General features: G+C 45.3%; 1 protein-coding gene across 1 annotated transcript; it reads left to right on the top strand.

Annotated features, from left to right (window-relative positions):
• The first annotated feature begins 6,627 nt into the window (after positions 1-6,627).
• On the top strand, positions 6,628-7,937 carry LOC128944882 (C-type lectin domain family 2 member B-like). The gene is made up of 3 exons (XM_054288344.1): positions 6,628-6,660; positions 7,276-7,422; positions 7,623-7,937. Exons 1-3 carry the CDS (start codon positions 6,628-6,630, stop codon positions 7,725-7,727), a joined length of 285 nt encoding a protein of 94 aa, XP_054144319.1. The 3' UTR covers positions 7,728-7,937.
• The last annotated feature ends 14,490 nt before the right edge of the window (positions 7,938-22,427 follow it).

Here is a 22,427-nt window from a genome sequence, read left to right on the forward strand (position 1 = left end):
CCAAAAGAGCCAGGCATTGGTTTCCAGCCCTGGGAATCGTTTGTTTAATTCAGGGCCAGCCTGAGAGTTCCCCCGTGAGCCTTTGGTGTTTTTATGTTAAATTGCCCAGGTTCTGCTCCCCTGGTGCTTACTTGTTTCCCCCATGTGGTTACAGCTCTAGAATGTTCCACCCCTGAGTGTATCTATTGTTGCTTCCCCTTTGTTTGGGGTCTCTGGATCCCGCTCCTCTTATTGTGCATGGCTTCCCCATGTTTGTTGTTTCTCACCCTTTATGAAAGTTCTTTCTGGGCAGCTCCATCGAACCCGCTCCTTTTCATTTTCACCACCTGTTGGAGAGTTTTGTTCAGACATGGCTTGAAGGAAAAAAGGCCATGATCATATACAGCTGGTTAAGCAGTAAAAAGCAGCTGTAAGTAGTAAGTTCTCAGCCTTTTTCCTTACGAGAAAAAAACAACACTGTATCCTTGGTTAAATGATGAGAAAAACACGGTGGAAAACATGGAGTCCTTGAGGCTGGTGAATAACAGTCAACAGCAGGATGTGGAAAACAAGTATTAGCCTCAACAAGAAACCACAGGTATTAGCAACAAAGGAGGGGTTGGCATATAATAAACCAATGATGAGCTTGGTTTTTGCAATATGTATGAGCTTAATTAACACTACTATAAAAGTGTGTAAGCTGGATCAATAAATTTGAGACCAATGATCATCGAAGAGATGTGTAAGTCTCCCTTCACTTTCCTTAACCACCCTGGCCTGAAGTCAGGGAAGCAGAGAGGTTTGTCACAGCCACCCTCACTGTGACACAGAAAAGCCTTTAAAAATACTTTTAATATAAATATTTCATTATTCAGACATTCTTTAGGAGCCAATTCCCCTTTCTTTTTCCTTTAAAAATAACATGTATGTCTCTTGCTATGAACATGAAGGGAACATCAAAACAAAACAATACATGCAGTGAAACAAGAAACTGACAGTAATCAAGAATAAATCAGATAATTCATGTAATTAATAACACTTGTGAAATTGCATGATTATCAATGTCTTAAATACTACACCATCACCCAGAGCCTGCAGCAGCTGACAAACCTCATTTCAGTGAGGTCCTGGAGATCCATTCCCAGGAAAGGTGTCCAAGCTCACTTTAAAAATAGATCCAGCTCTCCTATTGGTATAGGGTCAAATTGCCAAGTCCAAGAGACTTGAATAGAGTTTTGAGGCAGAAAACATCTGGGTTTATTGGCAATTTTCCAACCAGGTAGAGCCAGGGCCTGGCCAGAGCCCAGACCCTCATTGGGAGGGTCTCCCTCACACACCTCAAAAACAAATCTCTCAATAGTAGCAGCTATGAGATGCCCCAAACACAGCAAACTGCTGGAGTGCTCCTGTGAGAATACCTGGGGCTGTGTCTGATTCCCACAGAGCAGGAGCAGCCTTGCCCTCAGCAGGTCACAGCCCTGTGCCATGAGGATGTGGCACAAAAGGGTCAGGGAAGACCACAGGACCTCAGCTCAGATGAGGCTTTTGACAGAGCCCAGAGATCTCATCCTGGAACTCTGAAAACACAGGAAAATCATGAGACAGCCCTGGGTCAGGGCACAGCAACCCTGCTGGAACAAGAGAAGGGACTAAAGGCTGAGCAGGCAGTGCAGGGAACGGCTGCAGACAGCCTGTTCAAAGAGATGCACCTGCAGCTGGAGAGCAAAACAGAGAGAGCCCAAAGTGACACCGTGTCTTGTAGATAGTCACACAGAGATATGTCAAAGTTCATGAAAAGCAGCTATAAATAACGTAATGGTGTCTTAGGAATAATGCCTGTTATAAAAATGAGTGAATTCACATGATGGAACCAATCTATCAGCAGTGGCTGTCTCAGGAATTGGAGACAATATTCTTCCAGCATTCCTGTATCCATACAATGAAACACTGAACAGCTTACAATGGATAACAGCCATAATGTAGAACAACCACCCACTCTCCTGTGTTATCTGTGGGAGATAAAGCAGAAGAGATCACAATCAATGATCCTGTCAGGCAGTGCAGCACTGACACCTGTGCAATCTGTGAGAGGATCAAGGGCCCAACAAACTGTATCTTCTTCTATCCAAAAGCAGGTGTTTATCAGTGTTTCATCACAGCAGTTTTAGTGGGATCTGTCTTATCTCTAGAAGGAAAGAACCACATCTTGCAATGCAAGCAAACATATTTAAGCAAAATTAACTTGGGACTTAAAATCAATTGCAGAGTAATTCAGTGTCACATCAATAGAATTAGAGGTACACTTAAGAGAACTTAAAGGTAACATCTTTAATACTGAATAAAAATTGATCTTAACAGAACTTGGATAGAACATGAAATGGCTTAAAGTGAAGGAGAATGAAACGTTATTTCCTCCAAACTCAGCAACACTCAAACCTGACAGAAATCCACCTTGACATAAATAACTCTTAAAAAAATTACCTCAATAGAGCAATAAAGGTAACATTACTCCGATCTGACCTTGCTTAATCTTAACAACACTAAAATCATATTCAAATAAAACACAATTGAAGTAACAATCTAATAATTAAACAAACTAATAGTGCCGTTGCCCACAACCTCCTCCGAGTTTAATTATTAATCTAATAATTAAACAAACTAATAATTCAAAGTTCGGGGTTCTACAAAATGTAACTTAGTCTGATGCTATTAATACCAAAAGGCACTGAAAATGTGAACCAAGAGTGGCTGAAATAATGGCCTGATGGAGGGATTAGAGAAGTGTGACAAATACTTTGACCCTATGTAATTTAACATGGAGAAAAACTCATGGTAGCCGCAAATTTTAAGAAATCAGAAATTTACTTAAAGCTTTTAAAGCACAATTTTGCTGCAAGAAACAACAAAGTAGAATTTGGCAAAGTGTCCAAGAGATCCGGAGCTTCTCGCAATTGTATTAAGTTTGATACCATGTGGTAAATGTTATCAGCATTTCTGCTAAAGAAATTAGATTGTGTTACGCTGCACATGATAATAATTATGAGGCACTGCATTTACAGCTTTGAATCTCTCCAGTAACAATACTCGGAGAAATCAGAGTTCACGAAAAACACAAGATTAACTTCAAATAAGCATTTCAGCACACGTTTACGGCATTCTAGGACACGTTCCGTGAGGCTTCAGTGCCCAGGGGCACTCAGAGCCCTTCGGCAAATGCCGGGGGTTCGCCCCGCCGCAGGGCTGGGGAGCCACGGGGGGCAGTGAGTTCGCCCGGGGCCAAGCGGAGCCGCCGGGCAGAGCCGAGCCCCGGGAGCGGGGAAAGCGGCGGCGGCAGCGAGGGCAAAGCCGAGCGGGGAGAGCCGAGCTGGGACCCGCCCGGGGCTCGGGGTGAGGCGGGGCAGCCCCGCGCCTGCCGCCACCGCAGGGGGTTCGCACTGCGCTCGGCCGGGCCAAAGGGACTCGGGTTCTGATCCCCGAATCCGGGCTGGCAGCGACGGGAGGCGCCGGAACGGTGAGGGAGCCGATCCCGAGAAGGCAGCGGGGAGCGCTGAGGGGCCGGGCCGGGGTTGGGGTGTGAGAAGGGCGCGGACGGCTCCGAGCAGCGGGTGCGAGCAGCCCTCCCGAGCCGCGATTGGCTGCGCTCCCGAACGCTGATTGGCCAACCCGGCCGAAAGCGCGCGAACAGCTGTTAGTTCTGTCTGGAGCACAGGCGGCCGCTCCGTTACCCCGGCCCGCACCGCAGCCGCGACAGCGGCGTCCCGTTCGTGACATCCCGGAGCGGCGGCGGCGTCCGGAGCCCGGCGAGGCGGCGGCGGCGGAGCTCGGAGGCGGCTCCAGCCCAGGTGGGACCCGCGGTCGGTGCTGCCCCAGCTCGGGGCTCGCTGCGGGCGGAGGGGGCTGCGGTGAGGGCCGGGGGGATTCTGCCGAGTTCCTGGTGCCGGCTTACCCCGTTCACTGGTGTTGGAAAACAGAAATCACTGCTAAGTGTTTTTGAAAGTTTAGTAATACTAATTATAGTAATCGGATAAAAAAGGACAATATTTCCAGCGCTGGGTGCTTCTAGCAAACAGCTAAAGAACACACCGGGATATACAATGTTATAATTATGCTGTTACCTCGCTAAGACACATGCATGTTCATGTCTTTCATGCATTATGCAGCCGTTCTTTTGAAGTTTCTGATGTTTCTGGAACTCCTTTTTCTGACTTCTTCGCACTACGGCTTGTCTGTATGACATTCCGGGTGTCGGGTCAATATATTTTATTTCTTCTGGTGCCTCCATCCTGCTGTTTCAGATCCCCTGATAAAATTTTAGCTGTAGTCCTTAATTTTAACACGGTATTCTATGATTGTCCTCCGGTGCTCTGCTTTGTGTCCCTGTTATCTTATCACTTGCGTGAGAAACTACTGCTCACTTTTGAAATAAACAGGGCCAGGAGACTTCTTCTCCTTTTTAATGCCTTTATTAAAAGTGATCAGCTCAGGATTGGGCGGCTCGGCAGGGCTGCAGTCTCCCGTCGTGTCTCCCAAGGCAACTCAGAGGAGGTGGAAATGCGCACCTCAGGACGGAGCCTTAGGGCGTGGTGATCCCCTTCCGTTGTTGGTTCGGGCTGAGTGTCGCTTCCTCCCAGACCTGGCCCGGGGGCTCTCGAAGACAGGGGGAGGAACAATGAAGGCTTGCAGCATCTTTGCAGGCCCAGCACTCCGCTCCTCACATCCAGACGTCATTCCAGTCTCTCAACTCTTATTTGGCTCGTTGTTTTGGGGCTTTTCTCAGTACATTCGGAGCGGGGGACCCACACAGCATTCTGGTCATGGAGTCACTTTGCATAACACCCCTCACCCTCTCAGGTGTCTTCACTATTCTGGGAAAGGTACAATTTAGCCTCGGGCAAGGCTCTGCTAATACAAAAGGAGCGATTAGCCACAACGACCCGTGATTACAATGACAAAACACGCAGAACTTCGGCAGCTACAGTGATCTGGCTGCCTTTTTGTAACTTTTTCTCACAAAAAAAAATATTAACCAAATTTTTGTTCATAACAACTTTGAAAATTTAAAAAGGTTTATTAAACCTTAACAAAAATGAAACCAAGGACTACATAAGGAGAAAGCTGCAGCGCTGGGAACTCCCCCTCTTGGATACCACGTGGCCGGTTCATCTTCAAGGTGGAAGCACAGTGCTTTATACCCCTGGGGGGGTTGCATCAGCCAGCCCTGGCCCCTCCCAAAGTCTGTCAGTCAGCTCTTCTTTGCCATTTATCACTGCAGACTGCTTTCCTGTAACTGGACTGGGGGTCAGGTGTTGCCACGCCCACCCCCTTAGCAGTAATCTTTTCCATTCCCACCTGCCCCATGCCAGGGGCACATGTGCAGCCTCCTCTCTATCTGTCCTAGACACCCCAGGCTGTTTGATGGCAGCAATACAGGAGGGGAAAAGGGAACTATGGGGAGAGCAGAGGACATCTAAACTACAATAACATAACTATACACCATTAAAGCTCTTCTTATTTTCATACAATAGTTATCTTTTAATTGCGAGAGCCAATCCTCTTACAATTTATAACAATCGGATGGGTTGGACAGTGGATGGCCTTACGTGGCCTTACACTGATTTTAGTTACACAAAAGCCTTTTTCACATCGCATGTATGGCAAGGTCAAAAAGACAGTACAGTCTGCACACGTTTATTTCCATAAGTGATACATAGGTATATTCATTGCAGGACTATTTCTATGAGCCATACAATGCATAATAAGCATTAAGCTGATATATCCACCTAAAAAGAGGTATAATTGATACTATATCTAAATAGTTACAATCACTAAAACATGCAGAGACTAAGACATAAATGTGAAAGCCAAAATTACCTGGCAATTTTTCCAACAGGCAGGAAGCTGCAGCGGCCGTGCCGGCGCTCGCTGTGCCCGGGCTCCGAGGCGCCGGGGCAGGGAATCATGCGGGGCACAACGGTGAGCAGCCCGGGGCTGCTGCTTCTCGCCCCTCGGCAGGCGGACTCCGAGCCGCAGCTGCCCCGGGCCAGCAGCAGCCGGCAGCTCGCAGGCGCTCTCAGCGCCCGGCCCGGCACGGAGCTGGGCTGCAGCGGCTGCAGAGCCACAGGGGCCGCGGCTGCGGCCACCGCAGAGCTGCCGGGGGCTGCGCTTGTCTCCGCACCTGCTGCCGCACCTCTGGGCAGCGGCGACAGCGCAGCCACAGCTGCCACCGCCCTCCTGAGCCCCCGCACGGCCGGCACCAGCAGCGACCTCTCACCGTGTCCCTTTCAGGGTGCCATCAGCGCGGCTGCAAAGCTGTTCCCGAGGCCCAGCTCCCAAAGGATCTGCCAGCAGCACTCCTGATGTCACGAGAGCAAGGTGCTGTTTGTTCCAGGCAGAGAGATGGCGCCTGTGAGCAGGAGAAGAGCGAAGTCTGCTCCATTCCTGGAGCTGAGAAGGAGCCCCAGCATCTCCAGGAGGGACCAGCAGCCGCGCTACCACACTTGCCTGAGGCCCAAGAAGCCTCTTGGCATAAGCAGGGGGATGTCACTTGTGAGCGTGCAGTGAGTGGAGATGTGGAAAACAGATTCTGCACCAGGGATAGGAGTGTGAGGGAGCCCCTGGCTCCCCAGGGCACAGCAGCAGCAACCAACAATGAACACAGAAGGAACCTCAGAAGATTCCTGGGTGAGTACAGGGCCACCCCTGTGCCCTCTAGGCAGGGGCCCGTGTCCCCTCCCAAGGCCAGGGCTGGCAGGTGTGTGGCTGTTTCCCGATGTCTGGAAGAGGCCTCGTGCTCTGCTGGGCCCCATGCGTGGCTGGAAGCAAGAGCCCCAGCTGCCCCCAAGGCTGTGCAGTTCTCCTGCTGCAGCCTGTGCCCACAGCTGTGTCCCTGCCTGTGCCCACAGCTGTGTCCCTGCCTGTGGCCAGGCTCTTGGCTCTCTGGCTGCCAGCTGAGGGAGGCCCACACTGCCTCAGGGCTCCCTGCTCTGCTCCCTGGCCGTGGGCTGAGCAGATTGCAGGGCCGGCTCTGCTTCTGGCAGCCAGCAGCTCTTTCCTGCTCCAGGTGAATGGTTCAGGTGCCATCCCGTGTGCACGGCGGTGCTGATTCTGCTGCTCCTGGTGCTGGTGCTGGCTTTGGGGGCGGCCTTGGCTGTGCTGGCAGGTAAGGGAGGGGCAGCAGCGTGGGCCCAGCCCCTCGGGGCAGAGCGGGCTCCCTGCTCCCTGCACAGGGGAATCCTCAGAGCTTCTCCTCTTCCCCCTGCAGCACCAGAGGTTCCAGTCACACCTGCGACTCCACAGTTGGTTCTGGTCTGTCCCCATGGCTGGGTTGGGTACAAGGGTGTCTGCTACTACTTCTCACGTGATTACAGCACGTGGGAGCAGGGTCAGGAACGGTGCTCCGAGCTCAATGCCTCCCTGGCCATTGCCCAGGATGAGGAGGCCATGGTGAGTGAGGGGCTGCGGGCGGGGTGGGGTGGCTGAGGGCAGCCTGGGGGCGCTCCTGGGCCGGGCTCGGTGCTCGCAGGGCCGGGGCTGCAGCCCTGGGCCGGGGCCTTGCAGGGAAGGAGCCCCGGCGTGCGGGGGCAGCCCCGGGCACGTGTCCCCCCGAGGGTCCGGGGCAGCTCCCACTCCTCTCTCCTGGGCAGGATTTGCTCTCCCGCCTCCGTGGGAACGGCGATTTCTGGCTCGGGCTGCGCAGACGGGGCGAGCGCCTGCACTGGGGGGACGGCAGCAGCTACAGCTCCCGGTGAGTGCCGGGGAGCCGGGCAGGGCCTGGGGGCACAGGGGCACAAGGGCTTCCCCTGGCAGCCAGCGCTGCCTCTGCTCCTCCCTGCAGGGTTCCTGTCCTTGGCAATTCCCAGTGCGTGTACCTGGCTGATGAGAGATTCAAGAGTGACAACTGCTCACATCCGCGGCCGTATGTCTGCAGCAAGGCCCAAGCTGCCCTGTAACAGGGGCTGCACAAAGGACCTTCTCCACGCTGGGCAGTGCCAGCTTCACCTGTGAGCCCAGCACAGCGCTGTCCTTCCTCAGCTGCGCCCTGTGCCTTGCACTTCCTCTCAGGGTCACCTCGGTGCCTCTGCATCCCCAGTGCCAGCGCTGGGCTGGGGCTGCAAAGGAAAAGTCTCTGCAATCCATCCTGGCACCGATGCTGCCTGCAGTGAGTGCATTGCCCTCATTATATGTAGGATACTGTTTTTAAGAAATTGTTCTTTATCAATTACAAAGTTATTATTGGATAAATTCTTGCATGTGGCTGGCCCCATGTAATTTTCAAGTGTGTTTTAGGTGACAGATGTATCTACACTGGTCTAAATACATGTGCACTGGTACATGTCTGTTTTACCTTTCTCTTGGTGTAAAGTAATATTATATATCTTGTTTTAAAGCCTTAATGTACATATGTTCTCTTAAGTTTTGTGTTGAATGTAATTTTAGGTTATGACAAAATTGTTAAATACAAACTATGCTATGTAAGGTTCTTTTTTTAAAGAAAGGACTTTCACTGAGATAGCAGCCACAGGACACCTCAAACTTTCAGAGAAAATGAATTTATTGTTCATTATGAACTTCTTGCCGTCTCGAAGGCACTGTCAGTATTCGGAGGAAGAAGCTGAAGATGACCAGAGGGAATCCTGTGTTTGAATTGAATTTGTGCATCATGCATGAGTTATATGACTATGTTACACGATTGTTTTTAAGGGTTAATCCTTTGTTAACAGGTTTCCTTTTTCAGGCTTGTGGTGCCCAGAAAAAGGTACCCAGTCATGCCTGAGTCTTTGTGTTTGTTATGTCATATTGTTCTAATTCAAATTGTCCAAATTGTTATTACTGTAATTGTATTACTGTTTTTATAACCATGTTATCGTGATTAAACTTTTAAAAGTTTTAAAAACAAGTGATTTTTCACATATACTGACTTGCAAAACAAAAGTTAGTACATAAATGCAAAAGCTAATACCTATATTTGTTATTTCTAACATTCAACAACAAGCTCAAATGGGAAATCCAAATCACCCTGGGCTCCCAGAAATCATCACAAACTGTCCTGAAGGTGACACTTCTGGACTGTCCTTGGAAGATGTAAGAAACAACCCTCACTTTTAAGATCTTAAAGGTTTTTTTAACCTTAAAAAAAATACAACAGACTAAATATGGAAAAATTAAGGCTCTGGGGGTGCTTTGGAACACAAGCAGCCCTGTGCCCATTTACAAAATGGATGCTCTGCCTTTTATACCTTCAACCCCTCCCAAAGTTTTGTCAGTCAGCTCCTTCTCTGCCCTCCACAGGTGGAGATCACTTCCTCACACCTTGATTGGAGCTCAGCTGTTGTCCTGTGGCCCCTCCTGGTAATGAGCCGGCCCTCCCCAAATGCCCTGGGAACTGAGGCTGCTGCAAGGGGGAGGGAAAGGGGAATAGGGGGGGACATGTTACAGTAACAGCACTATTCGTCTACAAAACTTCTCCTACCATACACCTAATATCTGTCTCTCAATTGCGAGAGCCATCACCTACATCATTCATCTATGACAAACCACCTTTCTCCATTTCTATGAGCTTTTGGCTCAAACAATTAACTCTCATTTTCAATCCAGATAATCAACTCTTCACAAGAAAAAAATTAATGACTTAGACTAGCATTTGTTGACGTGGGCAAGGAGAGTGGGAACAGAAGGAAAAAAATCTCAACTTTTATTTGCCACACCTATTTGGAATGGACAAAATGGGATCACTGAGGTCTGATGTTCCTTTTTTACCCCCATCTACCATGCCCATGGGGTTGCTACTCATAGCAGGTGTATCTTGGTGAGTACAGAGGCCAACTCAGTCTTGCCTTCTGGTTCCTGTTTTTTTAAAAGACAGCTGAGCAGTGACAGAGGTCTGGGGTGCCTTTCTTGCCCCCACCTTGCCATGCCTATGGGATTGCTGCCCACAGCAGGGCTATGGAATCTTCTCGGCGGTGAACACAGGGGCCAACCTGGTCTTGCCCTCTATTTCTTGTTTCACTCTGCTTGTTGGTCCTTAAGGAAACTGCCCCAACACCACTTATGGTTCCCTGTGTACTTCCCCTCAACAGATGCTTGTGATTTTCATCTATTAAACAGGACAACTACATCAATAAATGATAAAGTTCAAACTCCCTGCCCAAAGTGTTAAACAATCTTCAAGCTGGTGGAAGCTTGACTCCACTTTTCAGACATCTTCAGTCTTTGGTTCTCTCTCACCTGCTCTGCATGTTACAGTCTATTCTTTGGGTTCTCTCACCAGCCTTTAATTCTGTTGCTGTGAGTCCCTCTCGCTCTGGGGTTGGCACAGCCCATTCAGCTCTCAGGTAGAAGGATCCTTCCAAGCCAAAAGGATTTCTGAAGCAGTCCCAGCCTGCAGCCCCTGGGTGCCTTCAGGCCATCCATCCAAAAGGAAAAGTGGCTTCTGGACCCTGAGAGAGCCCAGTGATCTGTAGGAAGGATGTAGAAAATGACAGAAACTTCATGGTGAATTTCTCCCCGGCAACTGCGATTTCTGACCAAATTAGGAACCAGGAGAAAACTCTTTCCTCTCATTGAGATGTCTCCATAACATTACCAAGAGGGACTTCTCTCCCTAAATGAACTGAAGAAAGACTATTTTAGAGGTAGTAAACTAAGTGGAAATTTTTGGTTTTGTTTCTTTACATTGTCAGTGTAAAAGAAGATGTTGTGGGAGGAGGAGAAGTTTTAGAAATGTTTTAAAAGGTTTGCTTTAATTCTTGCAACTTTTTTTCTTTTAGTTACTATTAATAAAATTTTCTTTATACCCTTGTAAAGTTTTAAGCCTGCTTTAACTTTCTCCTAACCCTATCTCACAGCAGGAAATGAGTGCACTCGTGATTGACCCGCACCAAAACCACAACACAGTGCACTGTAAGACTTGGCTTTTTCAGGGAGAGGAGGGAGGAGCAGAATCTAACCAAAGCTTTGCCAACTTTGTGTCCTCTCACAGAGAATAAAACAAAAGTGACTACACTGTTATGAATGAGGTCCCTATATGTCGAATTTTATAAACCACAAAATTAGAATTTAGCACCAATTTTAATTGAGCAGCAATTTTATATAAAATAATACAATCAAATATAATCAAGCAGATAAAATAATTTGGCAGAGGTTTGGATAAAGCATAAGCAAAACCGATCTATCAGCGTACGGGGAGGGTTTTTCTCACCCTGCCTCACGTACAAAAGGCAAAAGGATCCAAACACAACTTATATACTGTATGCTAACATATATTCATAAATAATTTCCTGTAAATCCTCTCCTGTTTTCAATTATTGAAATCTGTGTCACTGCACTGCACAGTGCATGTTCTGCCTGTTGCTGAGGGGTCTTTTGGCTTTTCACGGGTCATTTCTGACAAAGGCTTCTCCTCATCCTCACTGTCCTTTGAACAACCCCACAGGTTGCACATGTGCCCCAAGTGTTGTGTTATAGAAGCCAGCCTTATATTCCAAAAATGAGCCTGATAATTTCATAGATATCTGGAATCATCCCAATTTTGTCCATCCCAAAACCAATTTTCCTTTGGGAGTTGTCCCAGTTTTGTTCCTCACAAGGCCGATTCTGTTTTAGAATATTGCTTATCTCAATACTCCATCCTCTATTGTATTTTTCCATGAACATCTGAGAACATCTGTTTCATGACACTAATAACATTCTTCTTCCTCTATTACTTTTTAACAAACATTTTCTAAAATGTCAATATAGCTATAATTGTTAGCATGAATCATATTCATTTAGCACAATTTCTCCCAGTTTCTCTTTTGATCATATTGATTCAGGCTTTCTATTAAAAGACTGAATCTCAGCATCTTCTACATCCCCAAAAATCCAGGTTTTCACATTCCCTCATTTCTCTTTTTGATTAAATTTAATATGTGGTATTTTCACTTACATAACACAGGAGATAAAAAATTGTCTAGGCAACAATTCCAATAATGAGTCCAGCTAGTATAAGCCACCAGATTTCCCCAAAGGCCTTCTAACTTTTAACAGGTACAATTAGCTTCTTTGATCAACACTTTTCCATATTTATTTTTTGGTTTTAGACAGCATTTTAATGTGTTATATTTTTCACAAACTCCTCCTTTTTCAGCCATTAGATAGTCCAAGGCCAATCTGCTCTGATAGACTGTTACTGGCAGGTGCATGCTCTGTTGGGTAGCTGTTTTGTTACAACCAACCTCAATTACCTTTTGCAGTCTTATGAAACAATATAAGGAATTGTTTGGAGTTCTATATCCCCAGATCTGTTTTGAGCCCAAATAGCCAGATCATAAAAGTTTATGATCCTTTCTGTGTGCCATTCATTTTCACTCCATTTTAAGCTGCCCCTAATGAAAAGGTTTAGGTTTGCCTTGCTATTGCCCCTGGCTTTATCAAGTGGGGCTTTCTCCAGTGGATTTCCCTTGGACCAGGGCAGGGTGCAGGAGAAGGGTTGGATAACTCCTAACCTACAGGTCCCTTTCCATCTCCGGGGTAACTGACTGTACACTCACTGTCCACAAATCCAATATAGCCCATCAGGGGCCTTCCATGTTCTACTTATATTGTCTGGTTGATTCCAATTGGGATCTGTATTTTCTATGGAATGGTAAGGGCCAGCTACAGAACTATTATACCAGCACAGATTAATTTGACTGTCCCACTTGCAATCGTTTCTCTTTGTTGTTCTCCAATACCCATGGGTTTTGTTTGGCCACGAGGTCATCATTCTATTATCTGAATTTACAATTAAGGTAGATTCACAGGGGGCATGTCCCACCCCTTTGGTATAGTTCTTTCCTTCTCAAGTTACACAAACTGCTCCAATTACCTGGTGACTTAAAGTCCACCCTTCAGGCAATTTTACTTTCTCAGAAATTTGGGTGCATTTCCCTTTTTAAAAGTGTTCTGGAGCTACACCTTCACCCCTCCATGATCATCTTTCAGCCATTTGAGTTTCCTCAGAAATCCAACCTTGATAAATCCAACTCGGTTGTGATTTTTTGCATTAAGTCTACAAAAAGATTTCTACCTGAAGTTGGCAAATCCCAGTCGCTATTTTGCTGCCTTCATTGGTTATACAACACCTTTGGATTTTTACCTTTATTTTTACCTTGCTGGTTTTGTTCTGAATTTTCCCACTCTTCTCTATTTGGGAAACAAAGGAATTCTCCCTCTGTGGGGCAGTCTGGGCGGCAAGGCGTCCATCGGCCCAATCCTAGATTAACTCCCCCCCCAATAGGCTCGGCCATTCTGTGGAAAGTTTGTAAACGTATCTGGTTGTAACATTCAGCATCAACAGAGTGATGTACTGCAAAAACAGTCACTGAATTGTGGCTGTCCCACAGGAGTTGGCAGCATTTATTGCAGGGGTTGCAGATGCACAGGGTACCAGGATCCATGTCAGGAGCAGGTACCTCAGGAGTCTGGACTCTCCACCTCTCTCACGGCCCCTTGGGCTGCAGCCAAGGGCTGAGATTGTCTTCTCGGGAGCAGAGTTTGTGTCCTGGAACCTCATTGCTGGTACCATTTCTGCTGAGCCAATCTCCACTCTTACCCCTTGGATACACTGAATAGCACAGGATACTATTGCTGTGTGCATCCCTCAATACAGTGATTATAGCACAGGATACTATTTCTGTGTGCACCCCTCAGATACAATGATTACAGCACAGGATACTATTTCTGTGTCGCCCACCTGGGTGCAAGGATGACGGCACAGGATCCTTACAGTCTGGAGGCGCAGTCCTCTCGCTTTCCCTAGGTTAATTGACAGTTCTTTTTTTATTAAATAAAAGGGGGTTCGGAGATGTGCCAACCACAGGAAATGTTTCAACACTCTTTTCTATAAAACAAATACTAAAACAATTTAATTAAGCAATTTAAAAAATTCTTACAAGATCTAACTGGCTGTTTGCTTTGCACTCTGATGTTGGGGATAATTACTAAATAATCTTTGCCACCGGTAAACACACTTGCAATGCCAATCTGTAGCAGAAACAAGTCTATGGTGTGACTCATAAATTTCCTCACCCAACAGCTGTAGGTGATAACACAATTCCCTGTTACAGAATGGTACACTCTCTCTCTTGCCTGTTCATAGGCTGTTACAGCTAAAACTCGTTGGTCTCTGTCTTCTATTCATTGAACAGCTGCATGAAATGTTCTATCTCTATTACTTAAAGGTGTTCCTATAAAATCACTGTAAAGGCATGCTATTGTAAGCTGGTCACATAAGTGATTTAAGCAGGTTAAACAAAGCAGTTGATTTTGCCCTTCTTCTATTTTGGTTACCTTCCAGCACGAGTTAAACTGTACAGACAATACAAGCCCACGGGGCACAGCCTAGGCCATGCCCAGCACACATCCAGGGGTCTGTTTCTTTCTGGACCTCTGCTGCTGGCATTAGTCCCTGATCCCAGTGTCTCAGGAGAAGCTGAATTTGTTCTTTGTGACGTTGTTTGGTCTCCAAACACAGCGGGGTTACTCAACCCAATGATTCCAGAATTGATGGCAAGCTGGTGTTTGAACAAAGGTTAAAATTTCATCTAAAAAATTACCAAGTTTTTCATCTGTAGTCAAGTTGTTTGTATGTTCCAGCTGAGCTCACTACTGTATGATTTATCAGTGTGTTTATACTCCAGACACAGTTCTGATGGTGGATAACCCCTGTGGCAATGTTTATATAACCTCTCCTTACAATAGTCACATTCAAGTAACAAGTGTAAACAAGTAGTTGCAAGCTTACAATCAGTAGCTTGTATAAAAAAAAAAATCTGGTTGACATAAACCATACATTTTTGGTACACATTGCACATTTTCTCTTTGCTATAACACATAATTACCTTGACAAACAAACAAATCACACATATCAAACACTCACACACTTAGTTTGGCCAAAATACATAAAACATACATTCATTACTATAAAAACTTTTACCCCAAATTATTTGGTTTTATCATTTCCAATTCTAATCCAAATCTTGGAATAATAGGTTTCAACAAAATTTTGGCTACTGTTTGAGTTGGAGCCCGAGCTGCAGGGAATGCTTTTACCCACTAAATCAATTAATAACTAATAGATATTTCCACCTGCCCACTCTGGGTAATTGGTAAAATCAATCTGTATCCTTTTGAACGGCCTGTATACTATATAGCAGCCTCCAGAAGGATGAGTCCTCCACACCTTTTTGTTCACTTTTTAACATGTGAGATGCCCCTGAGTATTTGTTTTCTGATTTCAAACATTCCCATATACTCATAAAATTAAAAAAAAAATGATCACAAAGTGCTTGTCCTTGTGAGGACCAATTCTTCATTTTATCCAGGGGTTTTGTGGTGTTTCAGTCCTCATTAAATAGAGCCCCTGACACCCCTACTCCTCCTGAAACCTCTTTTTATCCTGCTTCCTTTTCCTGCATAATTTCCACAGGTGTCCCTTCCCATGGCAATAGAAACAGGTGGGTCTCGAGTCATTAGGGGTAGAATTTAGATTACCCTGATGTCCCAATGCTTTTGTGAACCCTTCTGCATTTTCCTCATTGTTTTAAAACCTTCTCTCCCTCTACTCCTTTCCCTTCCCCTATGCTTGACCCTCATATGTTGAGAGTTTTTTGCAGATTGAGGAGTTCTTGCTAGACAGTGGCCATATTCAGCCAATGCACAATCCAGCCTGCTTGTACTAATGGACAATGGACACGTTCACAAACAATGAATAATGGACATATTCAGAAATGGGGTCGGTATATTCTTGAAAAAGGTACAAGAAGAAGAGTCATCAGGGCTCAGCAAGTTTGTCAGCAAGTTTGGGAAAGTAAGAAAAAAGTGAGCCATGGGTGGGCCAGATGACACAGCAAGATGTGTGAAAAATTAGGTGCTCCAATCAGCATTCTAATTTAGGTGCATGAACAACCAGGATTAACCAATCATGTATTAGCTAGAGACACATCAACAGTAGAGATTTATTATAAATAGAGTCTTTTTAGGGATAATGAATTCAGCTTCACTGGATCATATTGGTTATGGTGTGATGTCCCTGAACCTCTGCACCCTGCATTTCTGGTGGAGAACGCGGGCAGGCCCAATGCTGTAGCACTAAAGGGACTCGAGGTCGGCAGTTTGGCTGCTGTGCAGAGGATCAGAGCCAACCCTCGAGGAGCGGAGAAGCCGTCGAAAGAATCCTCACTGCCCCGGGGAGAGGAAAAGGTTACTGGAGCTCCAGTCGTAGATGACTTGAATCTCACCCTGATCAAAGTGAGCAGCTGGGGAGGAGATGGGGTCTGAACAGGAAAGGGAAGGTGTTCAGAAACTCCTCCAACTTATCCTCTCGAAGAGAGAACTAAAGTATGATGCTTCCAATTTGAAGGGACTATTGCACTGGGCTTGGGACCATAATCTCATAGCAGGGCACAGGTTGCTTTTGAGATTTTGACATGGGAAGCTGTGGGGTGGATGTTGTGGGACTGTATTGCATCCGGCGGGAATGAGGCAAAACAAGTGTCTAAATATGCTACTGTGTGGAAAACAATCATTGAGGTGTCACAAGGCTCAAAGGCAGAGAGGAAAGCTGCTCCTGCAGCTTGTGCAGCCCTTGCCTCTGAGTCAGAAGAGCCTCAGGCATTTCTGGCAACTTCAGTTCAGCAACTGTTTCCTACCACCTTAGATATTCCCTCACGCAGCCCACAGCCCCTCAGCTCAGAATCGAGCATGACACCGACTGCTCCTCCAGCTCAGAGCGAGAATGAGGAAGCTGCTGCCTCCTTGTGGGGGTCAGCGTGCAGACCAAAGGACAGTCGTAAGGGGAGTGAAAAAACTTCTTCAGGGAGATTAGCTCGGAGATTACACTCTGAGTACAACTGCCCTTTGGTCCTGCAGGACCAAAGGACAGTTGTACTCAGAGTGAACAAAAAGTTGATAACATAACTTAGAAACTAAATATGCTGTAAGTAAAAAGGATACGGAAGGAGATGTTATTATGAATAATATTTCTATTCCAGAGGATTTAAAATCTTCAGCTGACAATTTGCAAAAATTGGTAATTCAACAAAAGGATTCAGTTGTCCCCAAAAGAGACTCTTCTTTTGAGAAAATGGACTTGCCAATGATAGTATGTTCAGACAGACAACCAGGAAAGTGGTTACCCCCCTCTCACTTTGTCCCTGAGCTAGCACTCGAGTCAGTTAAATGAAATCCTCTCTCTCATGCTGTAAAAAATGTGAAATTAGAGTTGGAATGTGACCCTGAAATAGAAGCAGCTCAGAATCGAAAGTGGGAGGGTGTTATTACAGAAGCTGTTGTCGAAGGGACTTTTCTCTCAAACGACGTGGAGGCATTTCCTGTAGTGACTAACATTGCAGGTAGAGTTTGGGAACCTTTCGATTGGAAGATTTTAGAAAGGTTAACAGCTGCAATTTCACGATTTGGTTTAAAATCCCAACTTGCACAGTCACTTCTGCAGTATATTTTCACATCTAACACATTAATTCCCACTGATGTGTATACCCTAATACGACTTATAATGCCACCCCATCAGCAGGCGATGTTTCATAAAAGCTGGGAGGAAAAGTGTGCTCAGGAAGCAGCAAGACCTAGAGTGCAGGGGGATCCTCTGTATGGTTAAACAGCACAACAGTTACTTGGCCAAGGGCCCTGGGCTACTGCCACTGCCCAGGCTGGGAGCATCGATCAAGTGTTACAGATGAGCCAACAACTGGCATATAATGCTGTCCTTGCACTTGCAGATGGGTTACTCACTAAGTCTTTTACACAGATTTGCCAAGGAATGAATGATGACTTTGATAAATTTGTAGACAGATTGCATGAAGCTATCTATGATCATCCTGATTTTGATTCAGGCACAAAGCTACAATTGTTTAATATGTTTGTTTTTGACAATGCTAATGATAAAACTCGGCAGATTTTGGGAACATTAAAGAAGGGAGCTGATGTTACAGAAATGCTGGAACTTATGGCTAGAACTACAGAGAGAGAAAAAGCAGCCTATGTAGCTGCTGCAGTCCAGGATGTGGTAAAACCACTGCTTTCTAAACTGTAAAAGAGCTGAAGGAAAGAACATTAAGTGCTTTGGATGTGGTAAAATCAGACATGTTGGGAGTCAGTGTCACTCTGCAACTATGAAATAAAAAATAATTCTTCTATCTGCAAGAAAGAAACCACAATATTAAAGAATGTCAATTCCAGGGAAACGGGTCTCGGAACGCCTTCTCTCCAGGTGTCACGAAACGAGTACAGAGAGCTGCCTGGAGAGCTCAGCCTCCCACGGAGGGGGAGATGGACTTTATTCACACAGATCGTCAACTGCTGGAAGCGCTGGAGTGGACGTGGAAACCGCAGTAGATGTGACCATCCCGGGCTCTGCTGTGCACCTGATAGATACCAATGTAACAGGACCCTGGGGGATGGGCTTAGTGCTTTTCTGTGAGGGAGATCATCTGCCTGTAAAAAGGGATTGGATGTAATTCCTGGGGTTATTGATGCAGACTATCAAGGGGTTGTTAAAATTATGGTTAGAACATTTTTCCCTCCTGTATCTATTCCCAAAGGTTCACGAATTGCTCAGCTTGTTCCTTTTAAGTCTTGTGTCCCCTGTACAGGCTACAAGGAAGGGAGAGCAGGAAGCTTTGGTTCCACAGGTAGACCAGAAGTATATTGGGCCACGGACATCACAAGAGGTAAACCAGACAAACAGGTAACTTTGACACATCCTAATGGTGATTCTATTACAAAGAAACTCATAATTGACACTGGAGCAGATGTAGCCATCATTTCAAACACAATATGGCCAAAAAATTGGGCATTGGTAGATCCTGCTTTAGGCATTGCCGGTATTGGAGGGACTCAGGCAACTCAGATGAGCAGGGAAGCAATTACTTTTACTTTCCCAGATGGAGTGAATGTATCTACAAGGCCTTATGTCATGCAAATGCCGGTACTTTACTAGGTTTGCTTGGTAGGGATCTGTTAGGCCAGTTGAAAGCTACCATTGTAACACAGCCTTTTTAGGATCACATTGCCACAAAGGTTGCTACATCACATGCACATCATCTGATTGAGGATGTTCCAGTTCAATTGATGATCATTAATCAGAGCAAGGAGGGTGGCAATTATGCCAAGCATCCTTTTGCCTTGATTTATCAATGGGTTAAAACTCGGGCTAATCCTTTAAATATTTTAGAATGGCTATTTTTACCTGTAGAACAATCTAAATATATTATCACTAAACTGGAACTTTTTGCTCATTTGATTATGAAGGGCAGAGGGGGAATATTGGAAATCTGGGGACATGACCCATATGCAATTGTAGCACCATGGGCTAACTGGTATCTTGAATGGGGAATTAGGCATTCTATTCCTTTACAGACAGCTTTGGCTGGATATGATGGTAAAGTTCACAATACTTATCCACGGTATCGGGTGTTATCTTTATTGGAGCACAGCGTCTGGAGGACAGACCCTGGAGATCTGACTGTCCAATGTCTGGGCAGACAGTATTTACAGATGCAGGTAAAACATCAAAAAAGGCTGCCTGCATTCGGCAGCAAGACAAAGTGTGGAAAAAGCATGTCATTTTTGGAGAGGTAAAAGATACATTGCAGATATTAGAATTGAAAGCTGTGATTTGGGCTTTTGAAAATTGGGATAATGAGGCCATTAACATTGTTTCTGATTCCCTTTATGGAGTTGGCTGTGTCAAATGCCTTGAAAGAGCAGTACTTAAGGAGGTGAGTAATGAGCATTTGTATTCCCTTTTAAGCCGATTGCTTAGAAACCTAAATCAATGAGGGCAGGAACACTTTATTACTCATGTTTGTAATCATCCAGCTCTCCCTGGTCTGTCTGAAGGTATCGCTCGAGCTGATCGGTTGGTAGCCACTGTCTGGCCAATGCCAAACTCTGATAAATTTCAGCAAGCTGAAACTTCCCATGCATTTCTTCATTAATCTGCAAAAATGTTGGTTAAACAAGTTGGTATTCCCCTTACTGATGCTTCTGGTATTGTGCGATTCTGTCCTGATTGTCAACGAGATGGCATTGGTTTAGGCACTGGTGTTAACCCTAGGGGTACTCAACCCCTGCAATTATGGTAAATGCATGTAACTCATGTAGCAGAATTTGGTCAGAAAAAGTTTGTACATGTTTGCATTGATACCTATTCTTGTGTTGTATGGGCTACTCCCTTCACAGGTGAGACAGCACGTCATGTTGAGAAACATTTGTACAATTGCTTTGCCATATTAGGTATCCACTTAGCAATTAAGACTGACAACGGTCCTGCTTACTGTTCCTTAAGATTCAAACATTTCTGTAATTTATGAAGTATTCAACATAACACTGGTATTCCTCACAATCCTACAAGTCAGGCAATTATTGCCCTTGCCCATCAGACATTCAAGGGCATGCTGCAAAAAATAAAAGGGGGAATTCCAGTGTTATCCCTGAGGAAAAAACAGCTAAAGCCATTTTTGTGCTTAATTACATTAGAACAACAGGAGATAGAGATGATCCACCTATTCTTGTGCATCATGTCCTCACACATAATCCAAGTGAGAAATTGCCTAATGGAATTCCAGTCATGTTCAAAACTCCAGAAACAGGGGTGTGGGAAGGACCAGCTACAGTAAAATTAATAGGAAGAGGTTCTATGTGCTTACTTACAGATAAAGGCATTTGTTGGATTCCAGCGAAGTGGGTGAAGCCCTATCTGAAACCATCATCATCAACCCATGCTGTGCCCAGAGGCGGAGAATCGGCAAAAGCACCGATTCCAGACAGCCCTGAATCCGATTCTTCAACACCTGACAGCTGAACAACGGTTGGAATATCTACCAAGTTTGCTGGAGTATGGTAAGGAAGCACAAGTAACTCCACATAGGCTTAATACACGTGGGTTAGATATACACAGACTTCTTTTACCTTCACTTTCATCACAAGTTCTAACTGAGATAGAATATATTTGTTATCTGCATGGTTGTGCATGTAAGCCATGGCTTCAGGTTCATTGTATAAAGTGTAACCTAAAAACTTAGCAACAAGTTCGTCAAGAACATAATTTAGCAGTGGTTTGAGGGAAAAACCAAAAATTTAGGCCTATTAACTTAATGTGCAGTAACTGCTCTTACACACTTAACACCATTACCCCAAGAGCAGCACTAGCTAAATTTTTAGGGCATAACTCAGGAGCATGTCAGAGTTTTCTGCAGGATGTATCTTTGATAGATTCAAAGATTGCGAAGATTGTTCCTGTGGGTGCAGTTTAATCTTGCTTTAATTGCTATAGTAAACCAAATTGTACTAGAGAGCAAGATAATAGCTACTGAATGTGGAGTAGGAAAGACGCCACTTCAAAGAGTGGGAACAGGCAAAAGCAGTTTGGGCAAAGTGCAGCTGTGATTGATGACAACATCAACAATGGCAGCAGTCTGGCAAATATTGACAATGTTACTCAGTGCAGTGATAAAGGAAACACAGGGAGTATACAACACAGAGCAGCGAGCCAACACGTGGGTTACATGAGCTAACAGAACAAGGCAAGAATCTTTCTGCTTATCTCCAGCTACACCTTCTGATCCATTTCACACCTGTTTAATTGGAATTCCCTTAGACTCAATGGAAGGATTTGAAAATTGGACCAGATCTGAAATTTATGGCAACTTAAGTAAGGCCTGGTCAAATTGGTGTTCTAATCAAAATGGGATGATCACAGAAAATTGGTGTGAAAAACAAAAAATCCCTAGAAATCCTTTAGGACCTCAGGCATTTGCAATCACTCAAGGTTTAAATTCTACAAGTCAGGAACCACAGGAACTGGATATTTTGGGATCAGTGCCAGGAAATTATTGTTTGTTCTTTGAGTACTACAAGGGTAAAGAGCTGATTAGGGAGAAGTCAGAAAAACCTGGAGATGATAGCACTTGGATATCTCCTATTTCTTCATGGTATTACAATACCACAGCATACTGTGCCAATTGGACATGGTCTGTGTCCCTAAAACAAAAATCAGCAAGGATGTTACCTCCTGGAGTTTTTCTCATCTGTGGAGATAGAGCTTAGCCTGCAATTCCTCTGAAAGGATGAGGAGGACCATGCTATTTTTTATTTTATATTTTCAGGAAATTGACACTGTTTGCCCCTAGCATTCAACAGATGCTTGACATCAGGCACAAATTCCAACATCCAAAACATTGTGCATCTATTAGGCTCAGACTGTAAGGATAATGTAGAATTGGGAAACAGGCCTTTGGTTATACTGGCATCACTTCTTACATCAGGAGTAGCTTCCTCACGGGCCCTTACACAATTCAAACAATTGGCTTGTTGGAGAGGAAAACAAATTAACAGTACATCTGCAATACTGAATGAGCTTACCACTGATGTAGGTAGCATATGCCACGCTGTGTTACAGGATAGGGCTGCTG

This window comes from Melozone crissalis, unplaced genomic scaffold (genome assembly GCF_028551555.1).
Source record: "Melozone crissalis strain CALT ecotype California unplaced genomic scaffold, PUWL_Pcris_2 ptg000062l_1, whole genome shotgun sequence".
NCBI classification, from domain to species: domain Eukaryota; kingdom Metazoa; phylum Chordata; class Aves; order Passeriformes; family Passerellidae; genus Melozone; species Melozone crissalis.